At 40.7% G+C, this 23,887-nt stretch overlaps 1 protein-coding gene across 1 annotated transcript in view; it reads left to right on the top strand.

The window, feature by feature from the left end:
• Positions 1-1,241: 1,241 nt before the first annotated feature.
• Positions 1,242-23,887, top strand: part of FLT3 (fms related receptor tyrosine kinase 3) — a 38,614-nt gene continuing 15,968 nt past the window's right edge. Inside the window, 10 exon segments of the mRNA XM_065649029.1 lie at positions 1,242-1,282; positions 1,284-1,378; positions 11,198-11,322; positions 12,966-13,168; positions 13,930-14,045; positions 16,326-16,443; positions 17,285-17,421; positions 18,030-18,169; positions 18,250-18,403; positions 22,955-23,120. Coding sequence (XP_065505101.1) covers positions 1,242-1,282; positions 1,284-1,378; positions 11,198-11,322; positions 12,966-13,168; positions 13,930-14,045; positions 16,326-16,443; positions 17,285-17,421; positions 18,030-18,169; positions 18,250-18,403; positions 22,955-23,120 — 1,295 coding nt within the window.

Raw genomic sequence — 23,887 nt, forward strand, 5'->3', positions numbered from 1 at the left:
TTTTTTAAAAATCAATTTTGATGTAAAAAATGTTAAGCTTTTAATTAATTGTATGTAATATCTTAAAAATGCATGCGTTCCCTTTAAGAATCTATCTATTGCTTGGAGACAAGACCTAGTAATAAATTGTGCAAACAACAGAGGGTATCCGTATGATGAACGAGAATCATCAGAAGCTGCAACACTTAACCAGCAAAGCTAAACTATAATAACACCTAGAGGAGAATCTACACAGCATCTCTAGACTTAAGGCATCAGGTCTGTCTTTAAATTATGGGCTCAGAACTGCAAAAGTTGCAGGAAAGAAAAAGCATCTTATCCGTGTTATTTGCTGGAAATAAATGTTCCCCAGCAGCAAGGAATGTAATCCCAAGAACTTTAGAAAACAAAATGTACAATACAATATGTATGTAAATACACCTATATACATTAAAAGCACTATTCCAGTTCATAATCTTCTTAACTTTTGCTGGTCATCCTAAGCAAGAGCTTGTGATTAAAGAAAATATTATCTAGCATATAATTAGCCTTGCATTGGTGGATGAGATGGGAGGGTGGATGGGGCCTGGGAACTGAGGCAGTAGTAGTTTCATGTTTTGCAAACAGGGGAATTTTGTGATGAACAGAGGCTGTTGGTGACCTTTCTCATCAGGGGAAGTTTTCCATTAACAGCTGCTCTTGCTCCCTTGTTTTTATTGCACCCTCTCTTACTAAGAACTGTTCGTGGGATTATCTGCACTTTCAGAACACCTGAGAGAAATGCAGTTGTCAGATGCTGACTGAGATCTCCCTGTGGCTGGCAAAAGAGAGGAAATTTCGTATGAGCAAGGACTGCAAGCTCAGGCCCTAACAAGCTCTGGATTAGATTATGGTGTGTCTGATTGCACAAAACCTGTAGGACAGTACTGTTGAAAAACCCCTCACAAAACATGCAAGTGTCCATTACATTCCTGTGGCGGAGACCCAGGAAAATATGAGATGGGCCAGCACACTTCTGCTTTTTAAGGAGGACCCAGAAATGCTTGGGACCCAGTTGTCTGCAGGATCTGTCCATCTCCCAGCAATACACCATTTTCTCTCCAACAAACCAGCTGACAAACATTCCAGAGCAAGTTCAGGCACCAAGCCCTGCCACCGGCAGGAAGGTGAAATCAATGAGCACCCCAGGGAGAATCAAGTTGGATCCTGACTACAATCTCTTTCCCGAGACATGCAAAAACCTGGGTGCAAGCCAGCTATGAATGTTGGGTAAGGCCAGTACATGGTCTGCTTACTCAGGGAAACAAGCATGCCCAGCAGAACATATTTTCATGGTCATCCATCACCATTTCGTGGATCAGAAGATAAGGTATTACTTTTGAAGTGAAAATTCCTGAAGGTGAAAGGATTGTGCAGAAAAAGGGTTGTTTTCCAATGGAAGTAAATACAACTTCAGACTACGGGTGTTTTATTTCTTTTGAGGTTAGTCCCCACTTGCTTCTCCCCTCTTTTCTTCAGAAAATTCCTCAAGTTACCCACATTTCAAGCTACCGAGAAGCTGGAAGATGTCCAGAGCACAGCCTGACTGTCAGGGCCCCCCCCACCACGTCTCTGCCCAGCGGTGCGTGAGTGCGCGCTGTGCAGCTCAATGGTGGCCAGTTTGTCACAGAGCAGAGGTGGGGACATCCTGTCCTTCTGCAGCATCCCTGTTGAGAGCCCTTCCTATAATGATCCCAAAATAATAAAGCACAGGGTACCTGTTGTTCATAAATTTCAGAAAATGTGTCTTTCAAAAGATCTGAAACTTTGTGGCATAAACTCACTCAAGTTAAAGATTCTGCACTGTTAGCTGAGAAGTTGTTTTGGGTCATTGGGTTGAGTTAGACTTTCTGAAAACCTTCATGGAGATGTTCACTGTGAAAGGCAGGGATGAAAAAGTCCAGCAAATAGCAATGGGAGTGAAATTAGAGAGTAAAACATTTACGAAGAAAAGATGTACAAGAGCATGAGTGAAGCAAAAAGCAATTTCAGTTTTTTATAGTAACACTAGAAAAGGACAAGGACTGTTTAAAAGGAAAATAGGGACCAAAACATCAGTCCAGAGCCAACAAAGAGCAGCATTTCTCAAATGGGCAGGAAGACCTTATTTCCCATATGGCTTAATTCTATGACTGTTAATGGAAACACATTTAAGAAGATACTATGGGACTCTAAACTGAAACATGATGCAAAATGCTACCTTAAGGAATCTGTAACCCTTCAAACACAGAAAATACCCTAGAAATTGCTGGTGTGTTTGAAGGGTAGACTCTTGTTTTCTCTTCTATATTTCAAGACAAATAAGATGATAACAAAAGTATACAGATAGCTGGATAAATGTTGTGTGCTTATTTCCCATCCTAAGGAAGGAACAACTCCTTAATTCTTTTGAAGATGCTTCCTTAAAACCTTCTGAAAAACCTGAACAGGGTAAACAGACAGAAAAGCTAGCTTATCACCTGAATATTTAGCTCTGTTACTGTTGTAAGACACTATTTACTCCTTTCTTTGTAGCCTAGGCTTAATTGTGTAGATAAGATTTCTAATGGGTGAGCTTCAAGGGCTGGTTTGGAAAGTGTTTTATTGTTACAATGTGCTCTTTAAGGAGTATGTTGGATTTTACATTTGTACAATTGCTTGGAAATTGCACTTGTTTTTTAATGCTAACCTCATAATGATAGTATTTTTTTAAATTCATTTTTATGAATTTTGGTGCCGAACACCAACTCCCATTTTTATCAAATACTTTGGATTAATTTTTATCTTTTTATATTTTGTAGCAAAATCATTCTCTCCCACTCTCTGTCTTTCTGTCTATTCTTCCCCCAAATACAATTCAGGCCCTCTGTGTTCTGTCCTCATCCCCTTTTCCAGGAAAGGATAGACAATATACTATAGTCAGTTGTGAAGACTGTTGTTTTCATTTAAAAGGGAAGTTCTAAAATACTAGGATGACAAATAGTATTGTTTCATTATCTGCCATCTGTTTTCATTTCTCTTTTCGGGAGATCCTTTTCTCCTTGTTGACAAGATGCCAGGAATCTCATACCTTTATCTTTAGGTACTTAAATCAAATAGCCCTTGCTTGCAAGAAGCTAGTAATTCCACTGATGTCAGTAGAAGTGCTAAGAGTGTGTCAGGTAATGAGACTGGAGTACTTAAATACAGAGCAGTTTAAAAAAAAAGAGTTAAAGCAAACTCACTATGTCGTTAGATGAGACATATCTGTTTGCTTTGCTTCAGAGTTGTCTATCCAGCTTTTTAATGGCATAAACCTTCCTTCCCCATGAGCAAACATCCTCTAGAGGACAGTCAAGAATAAGGACAGCCCAATGCCACTTCCTGATTCATGAGGGACCTCTGTGGTGGCATCACACCAGTGCTTCTTTGCCCACAGAATTGTCCCTTTGTTCACAGAATTACAGAAATGTTGAGATGGGAAGGGAGCTCTGGAGGCCATTTTGTCCGACTTCCCTCCTTGAGCAGGGACACCTAGAGCCAGCTGTCCAGAACACTGTCCAGGTAGCTTTCGAATATCTCTGAGGGTGGAGATCACCACCTCTCCAGGCAACCTGTGTCATTGCTCAGTCACCCGCATGGTGAAAAACTTTGTACACATTGCCTCTGACCCTGTCGTTGGGCACCACTGAAAAGAGCCTGGCTCCGTCCCCTTTGCACCCTCCCTTCAGCTATTTATGTACATTGATAGGATCCCCCCAAACCTTCTCTTCTCCAGGCTGAGCAGTCCCAGCTCTCTCAGCCTTTCCTCATAGCAGAGATGCTCCAGTCCCTTAATCATCTTTGTGGCCCTTCACTGGCCTCTCTCTAGTGTGTCCATGTCTCTCATACTGAGGAGCCCACAACTGGAGACAGGACTCCAGGTGGGTCCTTGCCAGTGCTGAGCAGAGGAGAAGGACCTCTACCTGCTGGCAACACCCTTCCTAATGCAGCCCAGGATACCATTGTTCACCATACTTAGTGGGGTGGAAAGGTCTGGGTGATGTGAGAGCCAAGAAGCAGCTCCCTTGAGAGGATGGAAAATGTGGGTAAGAAGCAGAAGAACCAGCCACCAAGGAGACTCTTCCTCAGAAAGGGAGATTTCCACGGTAGCTGAGGTTGATGGCATTTTCAGCCACGTTTCAGCCACTTCCCAAAAAGGGACATCCTCAGCAGTTGCAGTTATTCTTTGTAAACCAGATCACAAGTGCCTGGAATGACACAAACTGTGAGTAGAGCAGCAAGGATTTCAGTGAGCTCCTTGTAAGCACCAGCACAAGCAGAGAAGTCACCATGGGATCGTGGTCCAGAGACCTGTGGGAGGGCTGTCATTCATTCAGCTAGTCCCATGAAAAGCAGACAAAATGAATAGTAACAAGCAAAATAACAGTTCAGCTGTTTGGGCATTGCCTTTATCTCAGACACCCAGGAAAGGTAGGTGGAAAGTTATCTTAGTGAAATGAAAGACAAATAAGGGTTTGAATACAACCCTGCAGTCCTTCCTCACCCAAGCCCAGGTAAACAAAAAACAGAAGAAGCAGGAGAGAGAGACAAAACAGAGATAAATGTCTTGCTTCAGCCTTCAGCATTTGCTTCATGCTAAGGAGATAATTTTTTTATTGTTGTTTCAAGTAAAAAAACATGAATTACTGACATAGACTGAGAACTCAGAAAGGTCATTTCAAAGCAAATCTATAAATTAAGGAGCAACACGGTGCTAGGGCCAGTTCATATTTAACAAAGAAGTCCGCAACAGCTAAAGGGCTTGGGCTGCTTGTAAATGTACACAATCCCTCACTGACAGCAACTCATTCCCAGAGGAAGAGCAGGTCTCATGTACTCAGGAGGGCAGGTATATGATTAGAAAGTCTGAAAAATGGTAGAATTACGTATATAAGTCAAACTGGGTTGTTATCCATCCTGGCTTAAATGAATACTGAAATCACAATACGAATCACAGATCATGATTTGGATATCAGACTACAATAAAGTTAATGGTGAAAGTAGTCAATAAAATTGAATATGTAGTAGTATCATGTGAAGAACATGTCTGCACTTTGTGTTATCATTAGCTTACTTTTACTACATAAGACACTGAAACAAACATACTTGTAAGTAACAGGTGAAAAAGCAAGAGTAGCTCTGCTGACTCCCAGCTACCTGTTCTGTTGGATAAGGGTTTGTTTGGGTCTCTGACAGAGGACTGTAAAATACATTCCCAGTGTGATTCCTGATTTGAAATTTTCAGCCATGTCAATTACTCTGTCTTAAAACTTCTACATAATTTATAAGCTGGCTACAGTGAGCCACAGGCAGAGCTGCTGACTGGCCTTCTCTAAGAAGAAAGGTACTAGCATCGAAAGGTGTGATTTTATCCAAAAGATGAAATTTTCTGAAATCTCTACCAAAAATATGTTAGGATGTAACAAGACAGAGAATAAATTATTGGAAATGATCGACAAGTCATTAGATATACAAAAAAATGTGAAAGAGTAAATTCCTTGTAGCTGTTTTCATCTGGGACCTGAAAATGGAGGTTAAGGAAAATGAAAAATATAGAAAACTAATTTGTGTACAGATCCTTCTCTGTTGCACATGGCAAACTATGTTGGAGTAGATGGGTCTCGGCATTGATGTTCGTGAGGTAGATTGAGCAAAGTTCTTATTTCTTTCTCATATGTTGAAAAGAGATTCAGGCATAGATTAAATTTGGAAGGACTAGGGAAGCAGATTTGTTAGGCAGAGGCACTGTAGCTTTACTACAGAAACTGACATAAAGTGAATAAGTTATCAAGCAACAGAACCCTTTGATGGCACTTGCACTGGTTGAATTAGAAATGGTTATTCACTGTGACAAGTTCTGGTTTAATAGCTCTGCAAAAGAAACGCTTTCGAGACCACTATAATAAATAAGGAGACAACCTATTTGAAGCTGTTCTGCTGAGCAGGAAGTTTTAACTGTATATTTGTGAGTTATTCTTGTGCAAAAAAATGCCCTTCAAAAAAATTTGTTTCAAAATGAATATATGATATATAACGATATAACTGAGTCAGAATGTTATCTGAGCCATGCGAGGATGACTGTGGGATCTCCCCAGAAAGAGTCAGTATTTTTAAACTGTCTTTTAATAGAAAATCAGAAAATATTGCTGCAGAAGAAAAGAAGGGAAAAAATCAGCTATCCATCATCAAATATTTAATTAATGTATGAAATAATTTCCAAGGTCTTTTTTGTTTCCCATTTCATTTCCTAAGAATTAAAAAAAAAAAAAAAAAAAAATGCAGGGCAGCTCCTCCGCAAGCGAACAGGAGCCAAACTGGTCGAGTTAGTTACCACTCGGGAAAACACCCCTGCGCTTCGGAGGGCCGAGCGTGTGTCCAGCGGCGCCTCCGCTCCCCGATCCCGGCCCCGCCGGAGCGCCCAGCTCTGCGCGGGGCTGCGCGGGGCTGCGCGGGGCTGCGCGGGGCTGCGCGGGCCGGCAGCGCCCCCTGGCGGCCGCCGCGCCCGGCCGCGGTGTCGGCAGCTGTGGGTCCCTCTGCGCGGAGGCTGCTCGCCCGGGGAGAAGAGCCCCGGGGAGCAGCAGCGTGTGATGCCGTTGCCTGAACGGCTGCAGGGGGAAAAATGAGGAAGGGGTGGGAAGGAGGGAGTGGATCTGGGTGGAAAAATAACCCAGGTGGAGGGTTGCAGGCAATGGCAAACAGGACCGGCACGTGACAGTAGCCTTCCAGGACAACGTATAATATGTGTTGTTTCTCATTATTAGCTTTTAACTCAGTGCACGGAGCCTAATCAAGCACTTCCCAAAACAACACAGCCTCCCTTGCTCCCCTCTTCTCACTGCTTTCCTACTTGGTGATTCAAGTTTAGAGATTCTTGGTTCCCTTCCACCAAACCCTCGTGGAGAGCTACCACACTCTATAGGATTTTTTTTCCATCTCAAATGTCAGCCATGCTTGAACATGACTGTAAATAACTAAATCAGTTCATGTAATGTTTGTTGTAATTAACTGGTAAGACCAGATAAGTGACTGGTCCTGACCTATACATACCCCATTCAGTGTTACAACAACTAGTCACAATTAGCATGAGCTGCAACAGGAACATCTTGTCACCCACCTTGCTTGTTAAACCTTGTTCTAACATGGTTATTATTCTGCAACATAGAGCAACACCTCTGGCCCCATCATCATGTAGGAATGAACACACAGGCTGCATTTATTTGGAAGCTGAGAGTTGGTTAAGCTGAAAGGATGAAGACACCAAAGAAGGAAGGTGCATTAAAAGTTGACGAAGGAGAAAAGTTAAGTTTGATGGGAGAGAAATAAGATATGGTTAAGAGGTAGAAATTGATTTAAGATCAGTTCTTTCTACCTATCCTGCCTCCCTCTGATTTTTATCATATTTATGTTGAGTAAAATTCTCACTTCAGGATCCACCTCAAATTTCTTTTGAGGAAAAGGCAGCCACATGCAAAGGTGTGGGGGTTTTTAAGAGTTAACGTATGTGTATTAGGCTCATCAATGTCACCACTTCGACAGATTTTTTTCTGGCAATACATGACTGTGGGACAACCATGGCTTTCCTACAAAAAAGGGTTCTTCTACTTTCCCTGATCAGGAAGAAAATTTTAGAAAGTTGATCCAGAGATTCTCACCCAGAGAAAACAGTCTGCAGTCAAATAAGAAGCAAAACTTTGTTTGCTTTATGTAAGTCTCCTGAGCTGTAAAGCAGAGCAGAAGATTGTTCTGTCTAGGAAAGGCCCGACTGCTATGTAAAATATTATACTAAGCACCCTGAGCTGAACAAAAACACAAGATGCATCCCTTGGTACAAAGAGAAAGGTTTTCTCTTCATCCTTCACAGTCTTCCAGTTCCTCAGCTAATCTCTTTCTGATGAGCTCAGACTTTTAACATATTTTGGAGTGGCTTTCTCAGTGTTCCAAAGGCTAATTTAGTCATCGCCCATTTCAGAATAAAATTTTGTAAGCAGTTCCATTAGGTGAACCATCTGATAGCTGAACTAGCTTAAACATAGCTTCTTGGTTTGATATCTCTACAGTAGATTCAGGCCTTTCTTCTCAGCACCATAACATGGAAGCCCAATTTATGACTTGTACAGGCATTTCCCCATGTATGTGTCTACACATCTTGATGAAATCCTGACTCAGTTTATGGCAAGTAGAGGTTTGTCTGACTTCAGTAAGAATAAGATTTCTCCTACTGCATTTATTTTTGTATAACCTATAAGAAGATAACGAAGATGGAAAGCAGGCATAAACAAACATTGTTCAGAGGCAGCAATTTATTTCCATTCCAGCTTCACTACAGTTCAGCAATACACAACATGATTATGCACACTACATATTTGATATTTCTTACCCAGTGCTTTCAGTCTCTGCTGTTCTTACTTTGGGCTTTTGGGAGGATGACTGACATGCAGATCATAACTACAGTCCTGAACAGGCCAGCTAGAAGCTGAAAGATCAAGATGGTGAATCAGAGCATTACCATTTTCTCAATATTTCTTTTCTTGATCCTGCTTCTTCTGAAAGCTTCAATTATGCTCTCATTTTCTACTTTGTCAATGCAATGTGTTTCTCTAAGACCTACACAAGTTTAGGCTACTCCCTGTCATGTAAACACTTCTGACTATAACATTACTCATTTTTTTCTCACTGTAAAGGAGCTGGAATCACCTCAGGTTCACAATACCCTTCCTAATCCTAAAAATCTTATTGAATTATACAGGAAAAAAGGTAGAGGACAGCAGTGACAAGCTCTAGCAGTTAACGGGTCAGGGAGTCCCATTTTCTCTTATACATGAGGGTGTCGTGTCGGCGTGCTCCCTACTCCCTCTTCCAGCATATACTCCCACATACTGTTCTATACAGATGCAGTTCCAGTTCTTCAGACACCTTGTTTGCATGTCTCACTCACAGTCTTGTTGCTACATCTGTCTGCTTCTGCCTAACTTTTAGCTGCAAATCTTTTCCCTGTTGCTGTTTAAATACATCTTCCTCTTTCCTACTGCGGCATTAGGCATCCTGCTAACAAGGCAATGTGAGCAAAGCGGAGTGATGCCAGGATAAATTGGCTCAGCTTGTACTGAAGCTAAAACTATTTGCAGATCAGAAAGCTGAAGCAAGGGCATGCTTAACAGGCCAAATGACTTGAACTTTTGAAGTTGTATTTTCAGGTGGTTTCAGCTGGTGTGTCTTAGAAATCAATGGACGTAGGCAGGTTTCCATCAGCTGAGCCCCTGGTTGTGAGCCAGTAATATGGTCCCTGATTTGAAAAATGTGAAAAGTAGAGTGGTCAACAAACAAACAGAAGTGGAGAAAGCTGAGCAGAGAAGGACTTGGTGAAAAACTCGTGAGAGGGCTGGAAACCTGGATTGCATTGATGGGGAGGAATTCAGCATACTTGGTGTAGATACCTAATGTATATCTGACTTTCAGCTGCCCTCTGGCACTCACTGTCTCAAGAAGTGCCAACATCATCTTTATCACCAATGGAGGGAGATACATGTCTCCCCAAAGAAGTCCTGTTCACCTTTCTTGGGGATCACAGACAGATGGACAGGATCTTCCTCAGAGGTCCGCAAAAGCAGACCATTGCCTGTGTATACTGTGGAAAGCTGGCACCCAAAATGAAGTGTATGTTAGGTGCCTGAATGAGAACAATTCAGTCTTAATCCACGTTTGCTAAGAGAACTGAGAAGTGGTTGTCAAAGTGTTGCCAGCTTAGAGATCGGGCAGCTCTGGAAGGTACAAACATCAAAGAGGACATGGCAGCAATTCCTTCTATCACCTGCAGAAACATTAATTTAATCATTCAAGCACTTCCTGATATATTTGCCTTTTTTCCTCATTTCAGCTCTGCACCTTGCTTTATGTCCAACCATGTCAGAAGCTGAAGGAGGGGATGAAAAAAAAAAAAGACAAAAAAACAAGACCCGAGGGCAGAAAATTTCCAGGTTGCCAGGAGAGAGATGTTATTTTATGATTCAGTGCTTATTTGTACTGTTGAGGGCTGGCTTTAGGGACTTAATGGAAATCAGATACATTTAGCCCTGCCAGTTGTGCAGTCTTACTTCTGTTTTTTTTGTTTATGTGCAATGCTGGGGGCCTAGTTGCTATATAGCTCCTTTAAGGCTAAAAGGTGACTTTTCAAGCTGCAGTCTCTGCAGAAAGGCTCATATGAAACATTCCAGAGACACGGTGCCTTTGAGGCACCAGAAGCTTTCCCACACTGCTCCTTATGTGTAATGAGAAATGACATCTGCTGCTCCTGCCAGGGCTGGGAGCTGGCAAGAGACACTGGGGTGTGACAGAGTCAGGGAGGTATGAGGAAGAAGACAGGAGAAAGCCATGGGCTTACTCTTCCTTGCCTTCCACTTTCTGCATCTGCTTTCCTCAAAATAATGGTAATTGCTGCCTTGTTTGCTTCCCAGAGGGGAAAGAGCATAAGGCTGTGAATGGCAGCTCAAGGGAAGAAGCACAAATCCATGCCAGAAAGGCTCCGGAGAGTGTCTGATACATCAGAACAAATGCAGCCTGTCCCAGAGAGAAGGGAAAGGGAAGACTAGACCTTGGGTCCTTGGGTGAGCTGAGTGTGGGTTCCAAAGGCAAGTCTGCGGGCTCTCTTTTGCCATTGCTTTATTTTGCCATCACCCTGAGCAGGAGTGAGGGATGCTTGGGGAGTGTTTCTGACCTGGACATCTCCTTAGTGCCAATGGGAAGGATGGCGCATTATGATCCTCCAGCTCACGATGGGCAAATGCTGGCCTGGGGCCACAGGGTTTGGTGCTGTAGGGCCCATTCAGAGATGGTGATGCAGAAGTGAGCTGCAAGAGGGAGCCTGTTTTGTAGTGTGGTTTCTGAAGCAGCCTCCAGAACACATAGAGGCTTTTGTCTTTAGACATTTTCTGCAATTTTATGGAACATACTTCTGAAGTGTGATGGATCTATGCTTTTGAAAGGTTGTCTGAACACTGCTACCACTCAGCTTCAATACACAAACACACAGTTTGCAAATGCACATTGTATATCTGCATATTCCTTTTGCCTTAAAAGAAGGTAATCTTTCTACAGTTTTGTTGTATTTTATTTTTACTAAAATGGTTATGCCTGAGCAGAGATCTAGACATGATTACATTTGTTTTCTATTTCTGTTTTACAGTTCTCGTTATGACAGCAGTTACTTTCACTTCTGCAATGAAGCAAAACACATCTGAGATTGCATGTGTGTTTATCAGCCAGAAGGATGAAAGTTCAGGAACACCAGAGACATCAGTATCTCCTAAGGTAATCTAAGAGAGAATGAGTTGCTTATAAAAATAATCCTGTCCATTCCAGAAATACCTTCCCAGAAGCTTACAACATCCTAAACCTGTAGGCTGTGGGGATGTCACAGGCAAAATAACCAGGGTTATGCCAAATACAACTACAGAGGGTTAGAGGGAAATACATATCGCGATTTATACTTTAAAATTGTAAATAGATTTCTCTAGTTTTCTCTAAAACCGATTTTTTCGTTGCTGCCTTGATGCTGTCTCACATCAGCATGCCTGAATATTGCTGAATATAACTGGAAATGTATCAAAGTAAAAACCTATATGTCCTCAAGAGGGGATTGCCAAGGCCATGGTGTGAATCGGTGGCCTGCCACGGAGTGTGTGTGCCACGGCTGCTGGGACTGATGGGGAACCTGCACCCCTCTCTGTTCCCACCAGCAAAGCCCATAAATCCCTGCCTAGTCTAAACCTTGACTAAGACACCAAAGCTGGATAGGGAATCAAATATGATTCTTTTTTTCTTCTCTTCTGACTTGAAATGGCAGAAGGCCAAGAAAAGGTGGTATACAACTGAATTATAAAGCAGCTGAGACCTGTGATTAAAATATTTCCTGAGGATTCTTGTTTCAAGTTAGTCTTATAAAATATTTTTAATTCCTGGACAAATAAATCAATAATTCAGATAACAAATGAATGTATACCAGACAAAGCTGTGCTGTCCTTGTATCAGGCAAAGCAGAATATGGCTGTTATCTCTAGATAATTCTCAGATCAAGAGAAGGGACGAAGAAGGAGCAAAGAACGAGAAGAACCAACTGGCCAAGCACAGTGTGGGGTAGAGGATGTGATGAACTCTGTCCTTTCACAAACTTACACCGGGTAAATTTCACCTACCAAAGTAAGGGAGACATTTACGGCTGCTCTTCAGATGAAGATATTTACTTCCCACCTTTTGCTGCAGTTAAGCATAGAGACTCATTAATCTGTCAGTGGTTTTCAGAATGACTGCGGAATATTCTCTTTCTGTTTGCGATTCTCTTTTAGCTACACGCAGTGGTGGGGAAATGAAAGGTGTGAAGGCACCAAGCCCGAACGTTCCTTGCCTAGTAAAGCCCCAAGGAGCTGAAGAGCAGTCTAGCTAGATGATGCCGTGACAAGCAGTGGAACGCTTAAAAAAAATAAAATAAACAAATTCTGGCCCTGCCTTTGCACTGAGGTCACAAACAGAAAGGTTGTATCACAGTTCTGAGTCTTCCTATGGTTCTACATGAAAGGAAACAAAAATGAGAGTAAAGAATATCCTGTATCACTAAGTGAAAACTGTCATATTTCTGGCTAAAATGGTTCTGCGATGTCTGTCTAGAGAACAGGATTAACTAATGCAATAGAAATCCTATAGTGTTTTCTCCTGCAGTAGAATTGAACATATTTATGAATGTTTGACAGTAGAAATGAAAAAAAAAAAAAAAATAGAAGAAGACATGATGAAGGTGTTGTTTCAGTATATTTTGTATTCATATTTGGGCATTATGAGGTATTACTAATTTATGAGAGCTTTTCCAGAGGTGCATCCTTTAAAAATATTTGAATGCAAAAAGGCAAATAAAGATAATTGCTAACAAATACTTAACAATCTGTCCTCTTGCACTGCAGATTTCTAACATTTTGGAAGATCTTGGGTGTTATTTGAATTCTCAAGGAACAGAAAACATCTATGAACCAACTAAAAATGTGGAAGTCAATTTGTTTGAAGATATTGAATTAAAAGTGATAATGAACATTTCAGAGGTCATTTCATGCTTTTGGTTCTTTAAAGAGAGCCAGCCTTGTAAACCTTCATTGGACTCAGAGAATCGGTAAGTCAAGGAATGTACTGGATCAAAGAACCTTTAAGAGATCATTTATTTTAGGATTCAAATGGAATATTTTCTGTGACTGTGCCAATTTAATGATATACATTACCTTTCAAAATCTGCTAATCTTTCTTAAGTGCTGTCACCCAGCAGCACATTGCCGATTGTCATTTAGATACACATACACATAAGAATCTCAAAGCCAAGAATAGTTTGAAATAATCTTGTTCTTTTAATTCATATATCATCATGCATGGAGTCTCCAGGGACCTTCTGGCATTGATCAATTTGAGCTTTGCAGTGCTCATGGGGCAAAATCATTATTTTATAGCCAAAGAAACTGAGGCATGAAGAATTTTGTGACTTGTTAGGGTCATGCTGCAGATTAGGAACAACAGCATCCTAATTCTCACAGCCAAACCTGGGCTAGAACGTGAGACTGGATTATTTCCTCCCCTTGCAAAACATGTAGGATGGGACTGTAGGTAAAGCGTTTCCCTGTGGACCTCCCCAGTTGTCCAAAGCTCGGAAACTCCATCTTTCCCAATGCTCAGTGTTAAGCTTGTGGTACCTGTTAAGTTCCCACATGCTGCTTGTGTAGGAAGATACATGATGAAAACACTTCAGGTTGAAGAGTGCTATGTAAATAATGAATGCTAGTATCTCTGAAGGGTTTTTTCTAGAGCTAAAGAGCTAGCATTTTATTGTGTGTTCTGCATATTACTTTCTAGATAGCAAATATAGCTTTACTTTCTGTTTTATAGGTATGTTACATCTTTGGCTTTTTCCCAAGTAAAAGAAGCGCAAGCTGGAAAATACACCCTCTCAGTCATAAGTAAAACCAGCAACTACACAGTAGTTGTGCCTGTTCTCATCCGAAGTAAGTATATCTCAGTTGAAAGGGGTCACTCCATCAATAGGTTCAAGGGGAGGGGCTCAGGTTCAAAGCAATGAAGCTCTCATGTGCTGCATTTCAATCTTCTCACAAATATTCATAGGACTTGGAGCTGTCTTCAGAGGCTGAAGTCAAAACCACAGACTGCGTGAGAGTCAGCTTTCGTTAGTCAATAAACCATGCAAATGAAAAAATAGAGATGTAAATGAAGCTCACTTCTCCCCTATGAGAGATTCCCCTTGTTCCAAAAGGGACAAATCAAGGGTGGCTTTTGTGCGTTCTCGAAGGTCGTAGGCTAGATTTGTTTGCTTGCATCTTAACTTGTTTATTCCTAGTGTTGCCAGCTGGGCTGTTATCTGGACCAGATCAGGATATCCCTTTTATTTTAGGGTCTCTAGCGCTCTGAACTCATGCTTCATCCCACTCTGCCACTTCTGCGCCTGTGCCTGGCACTGGGTCTCTTTGCTCTTCTCTCATAGATTTTCCTTTCGCAGTTCTTTGGGCAGCAAGAGGCATCACTGAGGGAAGGGAAAAGATGAAGTCCCTTTTCTCAGTGCCAGCGTTTACTTGTTTATTGGGTTTTAAGGTGAAACACATCAGTACTGCAGCTGCTCAGCGCAAGGGTGTTAGAGAAGTTGAGATTTTAACTGCTATTAAATGCTCATGACAGAGTATGTGCTTTTTGAAAGGCTCACAGTTGGAGCAGATTTGATTGAATTTTCTCAAGGACGACACAAGAGACATCTTTGATGCAAAGGCAACTGCTGCAACGAAGTTTGGTCTTCTGTTTCTAAGTAGGAGAGTCCAAGAACATCTTTAAAAAAAAAAAAAGAGACCCATGTTGACATGATGACACTATTTTTTAACAGAAGAGAAACACCACATTATTTTGTCTGGAAAGGACCCAATTTAAAAATACAATTTTGAAATGTAAAAGAAATTTCAAAGAAAAGAAAGTTAAATATCAATCCATACAGGTAAAAAACTGGCAAACCCTTCTGGAGACAGTTTCAACAACAAGCATTATTACTTGCCTTGTTTTTTATAAACTGTGACTAATCAATATTTTTTATTCCCTCTTTACATGTTTTTAAAGTATTTCTTCTGTTTGTCTTTTTTTCTCACTCAGGTGTCAGAAGTGTCACCTCCAGTCTCTTGTTTTATTTGAAGGCCTATTGCATGTCTCAATTATAATTTTAACAGGTTCATTGAGGGGGCAGGGTATGAAATCTTTAATTAAAAATTACCTTGTCAACTACATCAATTAGGCTTTAGAGGTTAAAAAAAATTTATTACATGTGCAAGCAAGAGTAGTTTGAAACAGTCTTGATAAAGAACTTTTCCATATCAATTGCTTGGATTGCATTCTCTTTGGTCCTGTGAATCTAATATCATAATTACATCTTTCATAAAATCCTCCAGGCTAGATGGAAACCCTTCAACTTAGATGTGAATCTCTACAGGTGAAAAAATCCCTTCTAGGCACAGCTTATAAGAGGTAAATGAAGAAAGAAATTAAAAAGCCAGAAGTATTAGTTTGACCTTCACATGTCACCTTGCAGACAATGGAAGCGTGGCTCTGAAGAAAATATCACTCTTCTGGGTAGAAGCTACGATTTGATTGTAAAATGACCTAAAACCAGATTCTGTGTTTTTCATTTTGAGTCAAATCTTAAACAGTTTTAATGCATCAAATTTTTATATTAATAGTTAGTCCAATTCTGAGCTTGATAGGTTCAGGGGACTGGGAATTGTCTGGGAACCTTTTCCCCTCTGAGTAACAGATACGGGATAGAGAAGTCTGCTGGTTATCAGAACTCATTATCACCCATTGTTTTTCCATCATGTATCTGATCTGACTGAGTAGCATACAGGATGCAGTTTTGTGTAGAGACTTTGTAGTCCCAACAGATACTCCACCAAAAGCCACAGGGTCGAGATGTGATTTCAAAAGGTATCTGTGCTCCTGCCTAGTGAAAGGAATAGCAACCACAGCAAATTAACACCTTTCAGTATCAGTCTCAGGATTGTTCTCCAGCATATAGAGGCAAGCCTTTGATACAGGCAAGCTGTGCATTTAGCAATCAAGGCTGAAAAGCTCATGAGACAAACCCATAATATCCTTAGGGCAGAATAATTTTCTATTCCCTCAGTGTTGAAACCTGAAACAAATTACAACCCTGTAACTTAGTGTACTATGAAATGAGCAAAACACTGTTGCAAAATGATTTCAGTATTCTTAAGTATTTGCGTGATTTTTGACAGAGAAACCAGGCAAACCCTATTTCAGGAAAAGGGAAGAATCGGACGCTATTGAGTGCATATCTGAGAGCTACCCCCAGCCCTCTGTGCAGTGGATATTTTGCAAAACACCTGAAAATAGGTATGATGTATACTTATATGCATGTTGAATCTCTAGACTAAAAGTTTAGCGTCTTCTGAAGAAGGGAGAGGCTTTGTACTGCTTAACGTGCCTAGTGAGCTGAGAAGACGTTCGGGGTCAGAATTTTTGGAGACAGGCTCTGCCGTGTTGCACAGCCACATGCTGAGTGAAAACCTGTGCCTGCATGATCCACTTTTGGAGTGCTGCAACATATTTTTCTTAGAAATTTGGGCAATTGTCCTCTTTTGGAAACTTTCATCTCCTGGCTTGAAAAAAGTTAAGCCAGGTTCTGGTATTTTAATATCCCCCGAGCAAATCAAAGGCATCTCATTCTCTCTCGTTTTTCACATTTTTTGGAAATGTGAATACATTAGAACGGGGAAAATGTTACAAGCGATCATAATTTTATGATTTTTTTTTTCTATTCTATTAATATATGAAGTTGATTCTATTAACAGCGGGCGTAATACCTTTCTTTGCAACGTGGCAGTTTGGGATCTGGGTCTCGTAACGGGAGGTGGATTTGCAGCAGTTCCCATCACCAAGAATTCAGAGATATGATGTGAAAGCTCAACCTCCATGATTTCACTCTTATCCAGATTTTAGTTACAGTATTACCTGTCTATGGCCTAGTTTGATCATACTCACGTCATTCCAGCTCATATTTCTGCCTAGATGGTGACTTTTAAATTTTCTTATCTTCACCATTCCTCGTTCCTTTTTATTTAGCTATGTGAGATCCAGTTTTCCCACTATTGTTTGCATGGCTTGGAGATTTATCAGATTTATTTGCCTGAGGTTAACCAAATGAGTCAATGAATAATTGTGCTTGTAATTGCAGTTGCCGTGATAAAATATATGACGAAACTGGGGAAATAGATGGCATACAGATGGCACAACAGGAATTATTTCAAACTTATATATGGTGCTGTGCAGTTAATGGCCTGGGCAGAGAATGCACCAGACTCTTTACAATAGGTAACTTCCCTCTAAGATTTAGTTATATGCGAGCTGGATCCTGCTGCTGAAGTTAGTTGCACTGCTCATCTGAGTACCCTTTCTGGGCTAAGCTACTTGTTTTTAATCACTGGAACAAATCTAACAGTGAATATGATTGCTCTGTCTCATGTCTAAACTATAGATTCTAATAGCTATTTGTGGCCTCTGTAAAAAATGTCTTGCCCTTCTGCATTTTCTAAACATCTATTTTTGTGCATGGTTTTAGGACGGTGTTGCACTGAAATGCTCTTCAAATTGTTCCTAAATATATAAATGTATAAATAATCATGAGTAAATAGATAAATTCAGGTTTGTTTTTCTGTTTTGTTTTGTTTTTTAAATAAACCTGACCTGACCTAAACTCTGTGCTGAACTGTGCCCTATAGATATCTTGTAAATTATGACAAAGCTTGGTTTGAGACATCCAATTTACTAATTTCATGATTAATGAGTAGTTTTCCCAAATTCTAATTATCATTACAATGTAATAATAGATGCTTTTACAGCATTAGCAGAAAAAATGTTGATCTGAGCATTTTTCCAGGCAAAGTGATAGTTGTTTCAGTGACTATGTTTTGATTTTCTAGATTTAAATGAAACACAAGCAACACCTTTACCTGAATTACTTCTTAAAGTCGGGGAACCATTGCTGATCAGGTGCAGAGCTGTTCACCATAATTATAAATTCAGAATAAAATTATCTTTTGAAAACAAAGAAGTTGAGCAGGTAAGAAGATGGCATATTTTAAAAAAAGGTAATATTGGGCACTAACAACTGATTAAATGGGAATCTCTGTTGAAAACTAGGATCGCCAATTTGAAGGATTAGAATATCAAACAGATCACTCAGCAGTTCGGGTCCAGTATGTGTTTGCTTCAGCGGCAGGAAGAAGCAACAGTGGACGTTACACCTGTTCTTCTACAGCTCATCCGAACCAAACTGCCTTGATTAGAGTTTTAGGTAATTCCAACCCCCAGTGTTAATTTTGTCCCTTGGTTGGTTGTTTTGCTTTGTTTTCTATGCGGCAGTTCTTTGCTTGCGGGTGTGCAGTGTGTGTTTTGTAGTTCCTTTTATAAGGAAAGAGTCTGCACTTATTGGCAGTCCAGGAAAGCCAAGAGATTAATATGAACTGAGTCAGTCAGGTACCTGAAGATAATCAACCTTTTCTTTATATTGCCTTTCAAATAATTTAAATTAAAAGACGGTGCTTTTGGAAGTGAAATGAAATGGCACTGTTTAGAGATCTAGTCTGGATGATTGTTGCAATGGAATTTCTAGAGGCTGGAATTCATCTCTTGTTACTGTACATGACTCTCGGCTGGTGTGATGCAAAGCCATAGTGTCTTTTTGTGGGGACAAAAAGCTCTAGAGTTCCCAGGGGCTGTGCCTTGGGCTTCTTGGGTAGGGGGGTTAATGTAGTTGTGTAGCCCTTTTCTGTGCCACCAACTCAGATGTAGGCAGCTGCAGAGCAGATACAAACAACTACATGTATAATAAAACACTGCACAAGTACAATTTCTGGAGCTGACTGAGAACATAAGATACATTATCTGCCCCACGTGTTCAGCTATTAATGCTCTGTGTATTGGTTTGGCCTGAGTCTAGAACTACCAGTGACTGGTCCCAACTGATGTGAGACAGAAATGTCCTGCTGTGACTCCAGTATGGGTTTTGAAAAGCTGTGGTCATGGCCTCGGTCTCCTCACCACTTGCTCGCACTGCATCTCCCTTTCACTCATGTACGGCACCTCCACTCCACCTTGGCTCCTCTTTTGAAGCGAGTGAGATAAGGCGAAAGTTCTCAAGGTCCCTGCTCTGCTGTTTTGTATGGTCTCTTCAGGTGCTCCTGGCTCTTATACAGAAAAAAGCAGGTAGAAATTCTGCACCAGGCCTGACCTGGGTCTTCCAGGAAGGAATCAAACAGTTGGACAGTTCTCAGTGGTGGGCTTTCCCACTCAAAACCCAGAACAAACGAGAAATTACCTTTTCCTCTTATGACAAAGGAGTGACAGACAAGTGGCCCTTTGGGTTTGCCAAATTTTTTATGGGGAAGTAAATCTGGGGAAGAATTTTAGCTCTGAAACCTGTGGAACTTGTAGCAGAAGAGAAATGAAAACTTTTGTCTTAATGCATGCCCAAAGAGATGGTGAATAGCAACTACTGGCAGAGCTGGCAAACTGCTGCGCAGAAGTGCTGCTGCAGCTGTGGCGCATCTGAAGGAAAACCTGCAACTAGAGAGACAACTAGAGAGACAACTATTCCAGTGTTATTGGTTGTTCTGCATGTTTCCTGCTTTCCAGGCACTGAAGGGAACCATCCTTCTAACATCAAGCTATACCAAGGCCTGAAAAATTTAAAAATCAAAACCATACCAAAGGAAACCTCATTCTACTTAAGTAACATGTTGATTTAAAAGCAATCAATGTTGAAGTTAGTCCAGAACAGCCTCAACTGCAAACCTTTTTTCTCAGAAGAAAATAATATACAAATAGGCATAAGTTTGGAAATAAGGCATAAAAGGGAAAGGTGTAGTTGGCATCATGTTGCTGGAGTAGGCACTGGGAGTAGTTTTCTGCCTGGTGTGCTTGGAGTTGGAGTCTATAGCCCTGAGAATACGACACTCTGAAGCACTCATCACACGTTTGACCTTTGATGTAGTTGCTCTCAGAGTTTACAACAGAATAGTAGGAAGTGAGAATACTTACCCCAATCTCTTCAGAAATTACTTTCCCCACACAGTATCCTCTTTTTAGCTTCTGCCTACCACCGAGCAGAAAGTTGTGTTATCGTTTGCAATAACCCAGTATGATACCTGGGCAGTTTTTCTACACACATCCTCTTGATAAACAGGAAAGTAGCCATGAGGGGGTAGTTTGGAGGTAGGGCAAGATCCTCTTCTTTCTCAGTACTAGTGCCCAGTTCAGAAATAGTGGCTTCTTGGATCCATAAACTATCAGGTGTGAGTATGTGTCACATTAACACAGGATATTTGAATCACTGTCCATATTCCTGGCTGTATTTCTGAGTGGGGTATTTTTTGACCAGGGTACACCAAGCTATGATGATTGTCTGTACCCTCCTTAATACCCCTTATGCCAACAAAACCTTTGCAGTCTCTTTGGCTTTGCTGATGAAAAAATCTCTTTGTTTACCTCCATAGTGGATTAAAGTGGGAAGATGTTGTCATACCTAGCTATCAGCTGTGCTTCTCTCTCTAAGGTCATACAGGGACATCCTGTGCTTCTGATCCACCCCAGCCTAATGTATTAATGACATCCACTGTTGGCATGAATTTATGCTAACATCTCAGGTTCAATTTTGACAGTGATATAGATACAGATTTCATTCAGTTGTCCATGCGACAGGGTAGCAGTTTCCAAAATGATCAATGTCCTACTATTAAACCATCACTGTGCATGAGTCAGCATCCATAACTATTCTGGGAATGGTCATGATGTAACTTAACCAAGAGAAAATATTTGGTTGGCACATACTGCATTGCCTGGCGAGCCTGGCTAGCATAACTACATTGATGGGGGGTCTTCTAATCTCTAGTAACGCCTTGCAGACAGACAGTTCTGGTTTGCTCTTTGCTAATTGATGTTTCACCAACTTATCCCGTCTCATGTAGCTGGTCAGATCAGGCAAGGTGATTGGGCCACTTCAAAGCACAACAGAGACCATGCCAACTGGACATGCAAAGCTCTTTGTTTCTGCAGTTCTTATGCTCAGTTTCCACCAGTGTTGAATAAAGAATTTTTAACACTATGCAATCTTGATGCTGTTTTGCAACACGTTAGGTTTAAAGCAACAAATACACAAATATGACTAATACAGAGACCTGAAAGCTTTGATTCCAGTTTCAAGGATTTCATCTCACTTCTCTGTCATTACTGAATAATTATGTTCACTGTTTCTCTGGCAGAAATACACTTAAACCTGCCAAAAAGTGATAAACCAAGCAATAATGCGCTCTTTTCTTTCTCCTTCAAGAAATAAACTACTTTTTTTGAGTTGTTTTCCAGAGAAATGGCAGGGTCCTTGTGTGCACTCATGGAGAAAGCCTTTACTCTTGGCTGGCTGTGTAGTTAACAGTACACTCAGAGATGACATTCTGCCTGGAAGGCTGAGGTCCAAGAAATTATTCAAAAGATGAAAGTCCAATTTATAAAGCCAATAAGCCTTTAATATCAAAAAGTAGGAGAGCAGTCATTAAAGCAATTGCTTCTTGGTTTAAAATACTGAAACTTTTGTGTTTTTTACAGGAGTTTCCAGATAGCATTTTTTGAACCAGTAAGCTAGACAGAGATAAAACATGCCAAGCAGAATATAGGGTTACAACAAGAAGAAAACCACTCAAAATGAAAAACCCAGTCCAGCAATATTTCAATGGTGCAGCTTTTCACCATGTGGCTGATTAAAGTCTGGCACAAGTTTCCCAGAACTTGTAGAGTTTGCTTCCTCAGAAATACTCAAACTCGGCTGGATATGGCTCTGAGCAACCTCATCTAGTTGGACCTGCTCTGGATAGAAGCTGGATAGGACATCTCCAGAGATCTCTTCCAGTGCACATGATTATGTGATTTTTACAGAACTGATCCTAGCCTCACCGATGCCTTTAGGACAGCCTCCTCCCAAATGTGTCTGCTGTTCAGTCTCCTTGGATGGGATTCATTTCACTTCATGAGAGATCATCTAGCCCCAGCAGAGACTTTGGTTCCTTCAGCAGTCAGTGTCAAGAAACGGATATTTCCAGAAGCAGTTCAGTACATGTTCTGTTATCTTCTGTTTTAGGATGAGATACATCTGGACATGCTTGTCTCATTCCACTGAGTTTATTAGAGGTCCAAACAAGTAGCTTAGGTAGGTCACTGAACTTCAGACAGTTCCATTAGGTTAAACTAATCCCACCCTAGCAGGGCAAGTACCAACAGCTTATGGTTCATGCACATCTTCAGAATACCTTTTCATATTGCAGTTGTCTTGCATAAAGTATGTCTAATTTAGATGGAGAAATAAAGGAGCAGCTACAAGACTCATATGCAAAATCTTCAACTCCTTTCAGGTAAAGAGAAACAGCTACTATCAACGTCTGATTATGCTGGTGGTGCCACCTGGTTTTGTTCCCTGTCAGGGGAAAGCCAGGAAATGCAGCTGTTAACACCTGGAACACACACCTAAACCAAGCCAAATAATGGCATTGTTGGCCCTGTGGCTCTGTAGGGTGGATGGGGAAGAAATGTTCAACACTTTTGGAAGAGCTCTGGTCTGATCCAATATGCAATTTCAGCAGTCTCAGATCACTTGCCTGCAGCTGAACACAGTGACATCATTTCAATGCTGTTTTGAAGCATTATCTTATTTTGATTAACAGAATGCCTTTTCTGATGTAACATGGTGGGGTTTTTTTCTTGCGATAACCAAAATTAAAAACATACAGATGTCAAAATTCATTCATTAAGCAGTCCAGCCTTTGTAATAAAATATTAATATTTCCCTTTTTTTTTCCAGAAAAGGGATTTATAAATATAACTGACTCTAAAGAAGATTTTGAGATTGGTGAGGAAGAATTTTGCTTTGAAGTTAACTTTACAGCATATCCCCCGGTTAGATGCATGTGGCTATTTTCCAAAAAAGCCTTTTCATGTAAACAAAGTTACAGTTTGGATGGATGCAGGTACTTTAGTATTTTGGAATAATTTGATATAATAATGTTTACTCTTTATATCTCATTTGGACTACTTAATGTCCATGTTTTGTACTCTCTTTGTGGTTTTAAAATGTGGATGGGCCACATGATGAAGCCGTGTTAACAAAAGACACTCAAACATTGTTTTTGCTTTCGACAACAGTTCATGCAGATAACTTCTAGAATCACTTTATTCTCCATGTTATAATAAACTCTTTGGAAAGTTATGCCTCTAGCCACCTTTTAGTTTGCATGCATTTTGCCATTCCCTTTCTCTCTGACATAATTTCTCTGTTACAGATCTGTTGTGGTTTTCATACTGGATTACAAGCTCCATGTGTTCCTCTTTTGTCATCTTGTTCTTGATGATGTTCCCAGTGTCTTTCAAACTTCTCAAATCAAATCCAGGGCCCCGTAGTTTCTCAGGCCGCCATTAGATCTATTCAGCTCTGCCTATGCCAGTTCTCCTCATTACCCGGGTCATATACTCTTCTGCTACTGCAAAACATGTTTTGAATAAACCTGTTAGTTATCTACCTTTTCTGTTATTTCCTGCAATGAAGTTCTGGCATGAATCCTGTTTAAGGCTAATGTTTTCTCCATTCCTTAGGCTTTCTAATTTCTCGATAACATTATCTAATTTCCTTCAGAGTTTCTTTCAGAGTAATCTCATGGTTTTCAAGGTAACAGCTCTTACTCACCTCAATGAAAATAAAGCCAAGCTACTCTTTTAAAATTTTAGCTTTAAAGCTAAG

This window comes from Caloenas nicobarica, chromosome 1 (assembly GCF_036013445.1).
Source record: "Caloenas nicobarica isolate bCalNic1 chromosome 1, bCalNic1.hap1, whole genome shotgun sequence".
Lineage (NCBI taxonomy): Eukaryota > Metazoa > Chordata > Aves > Columbiformes > Columbidae > Caloenas > Caloenas nicobarica.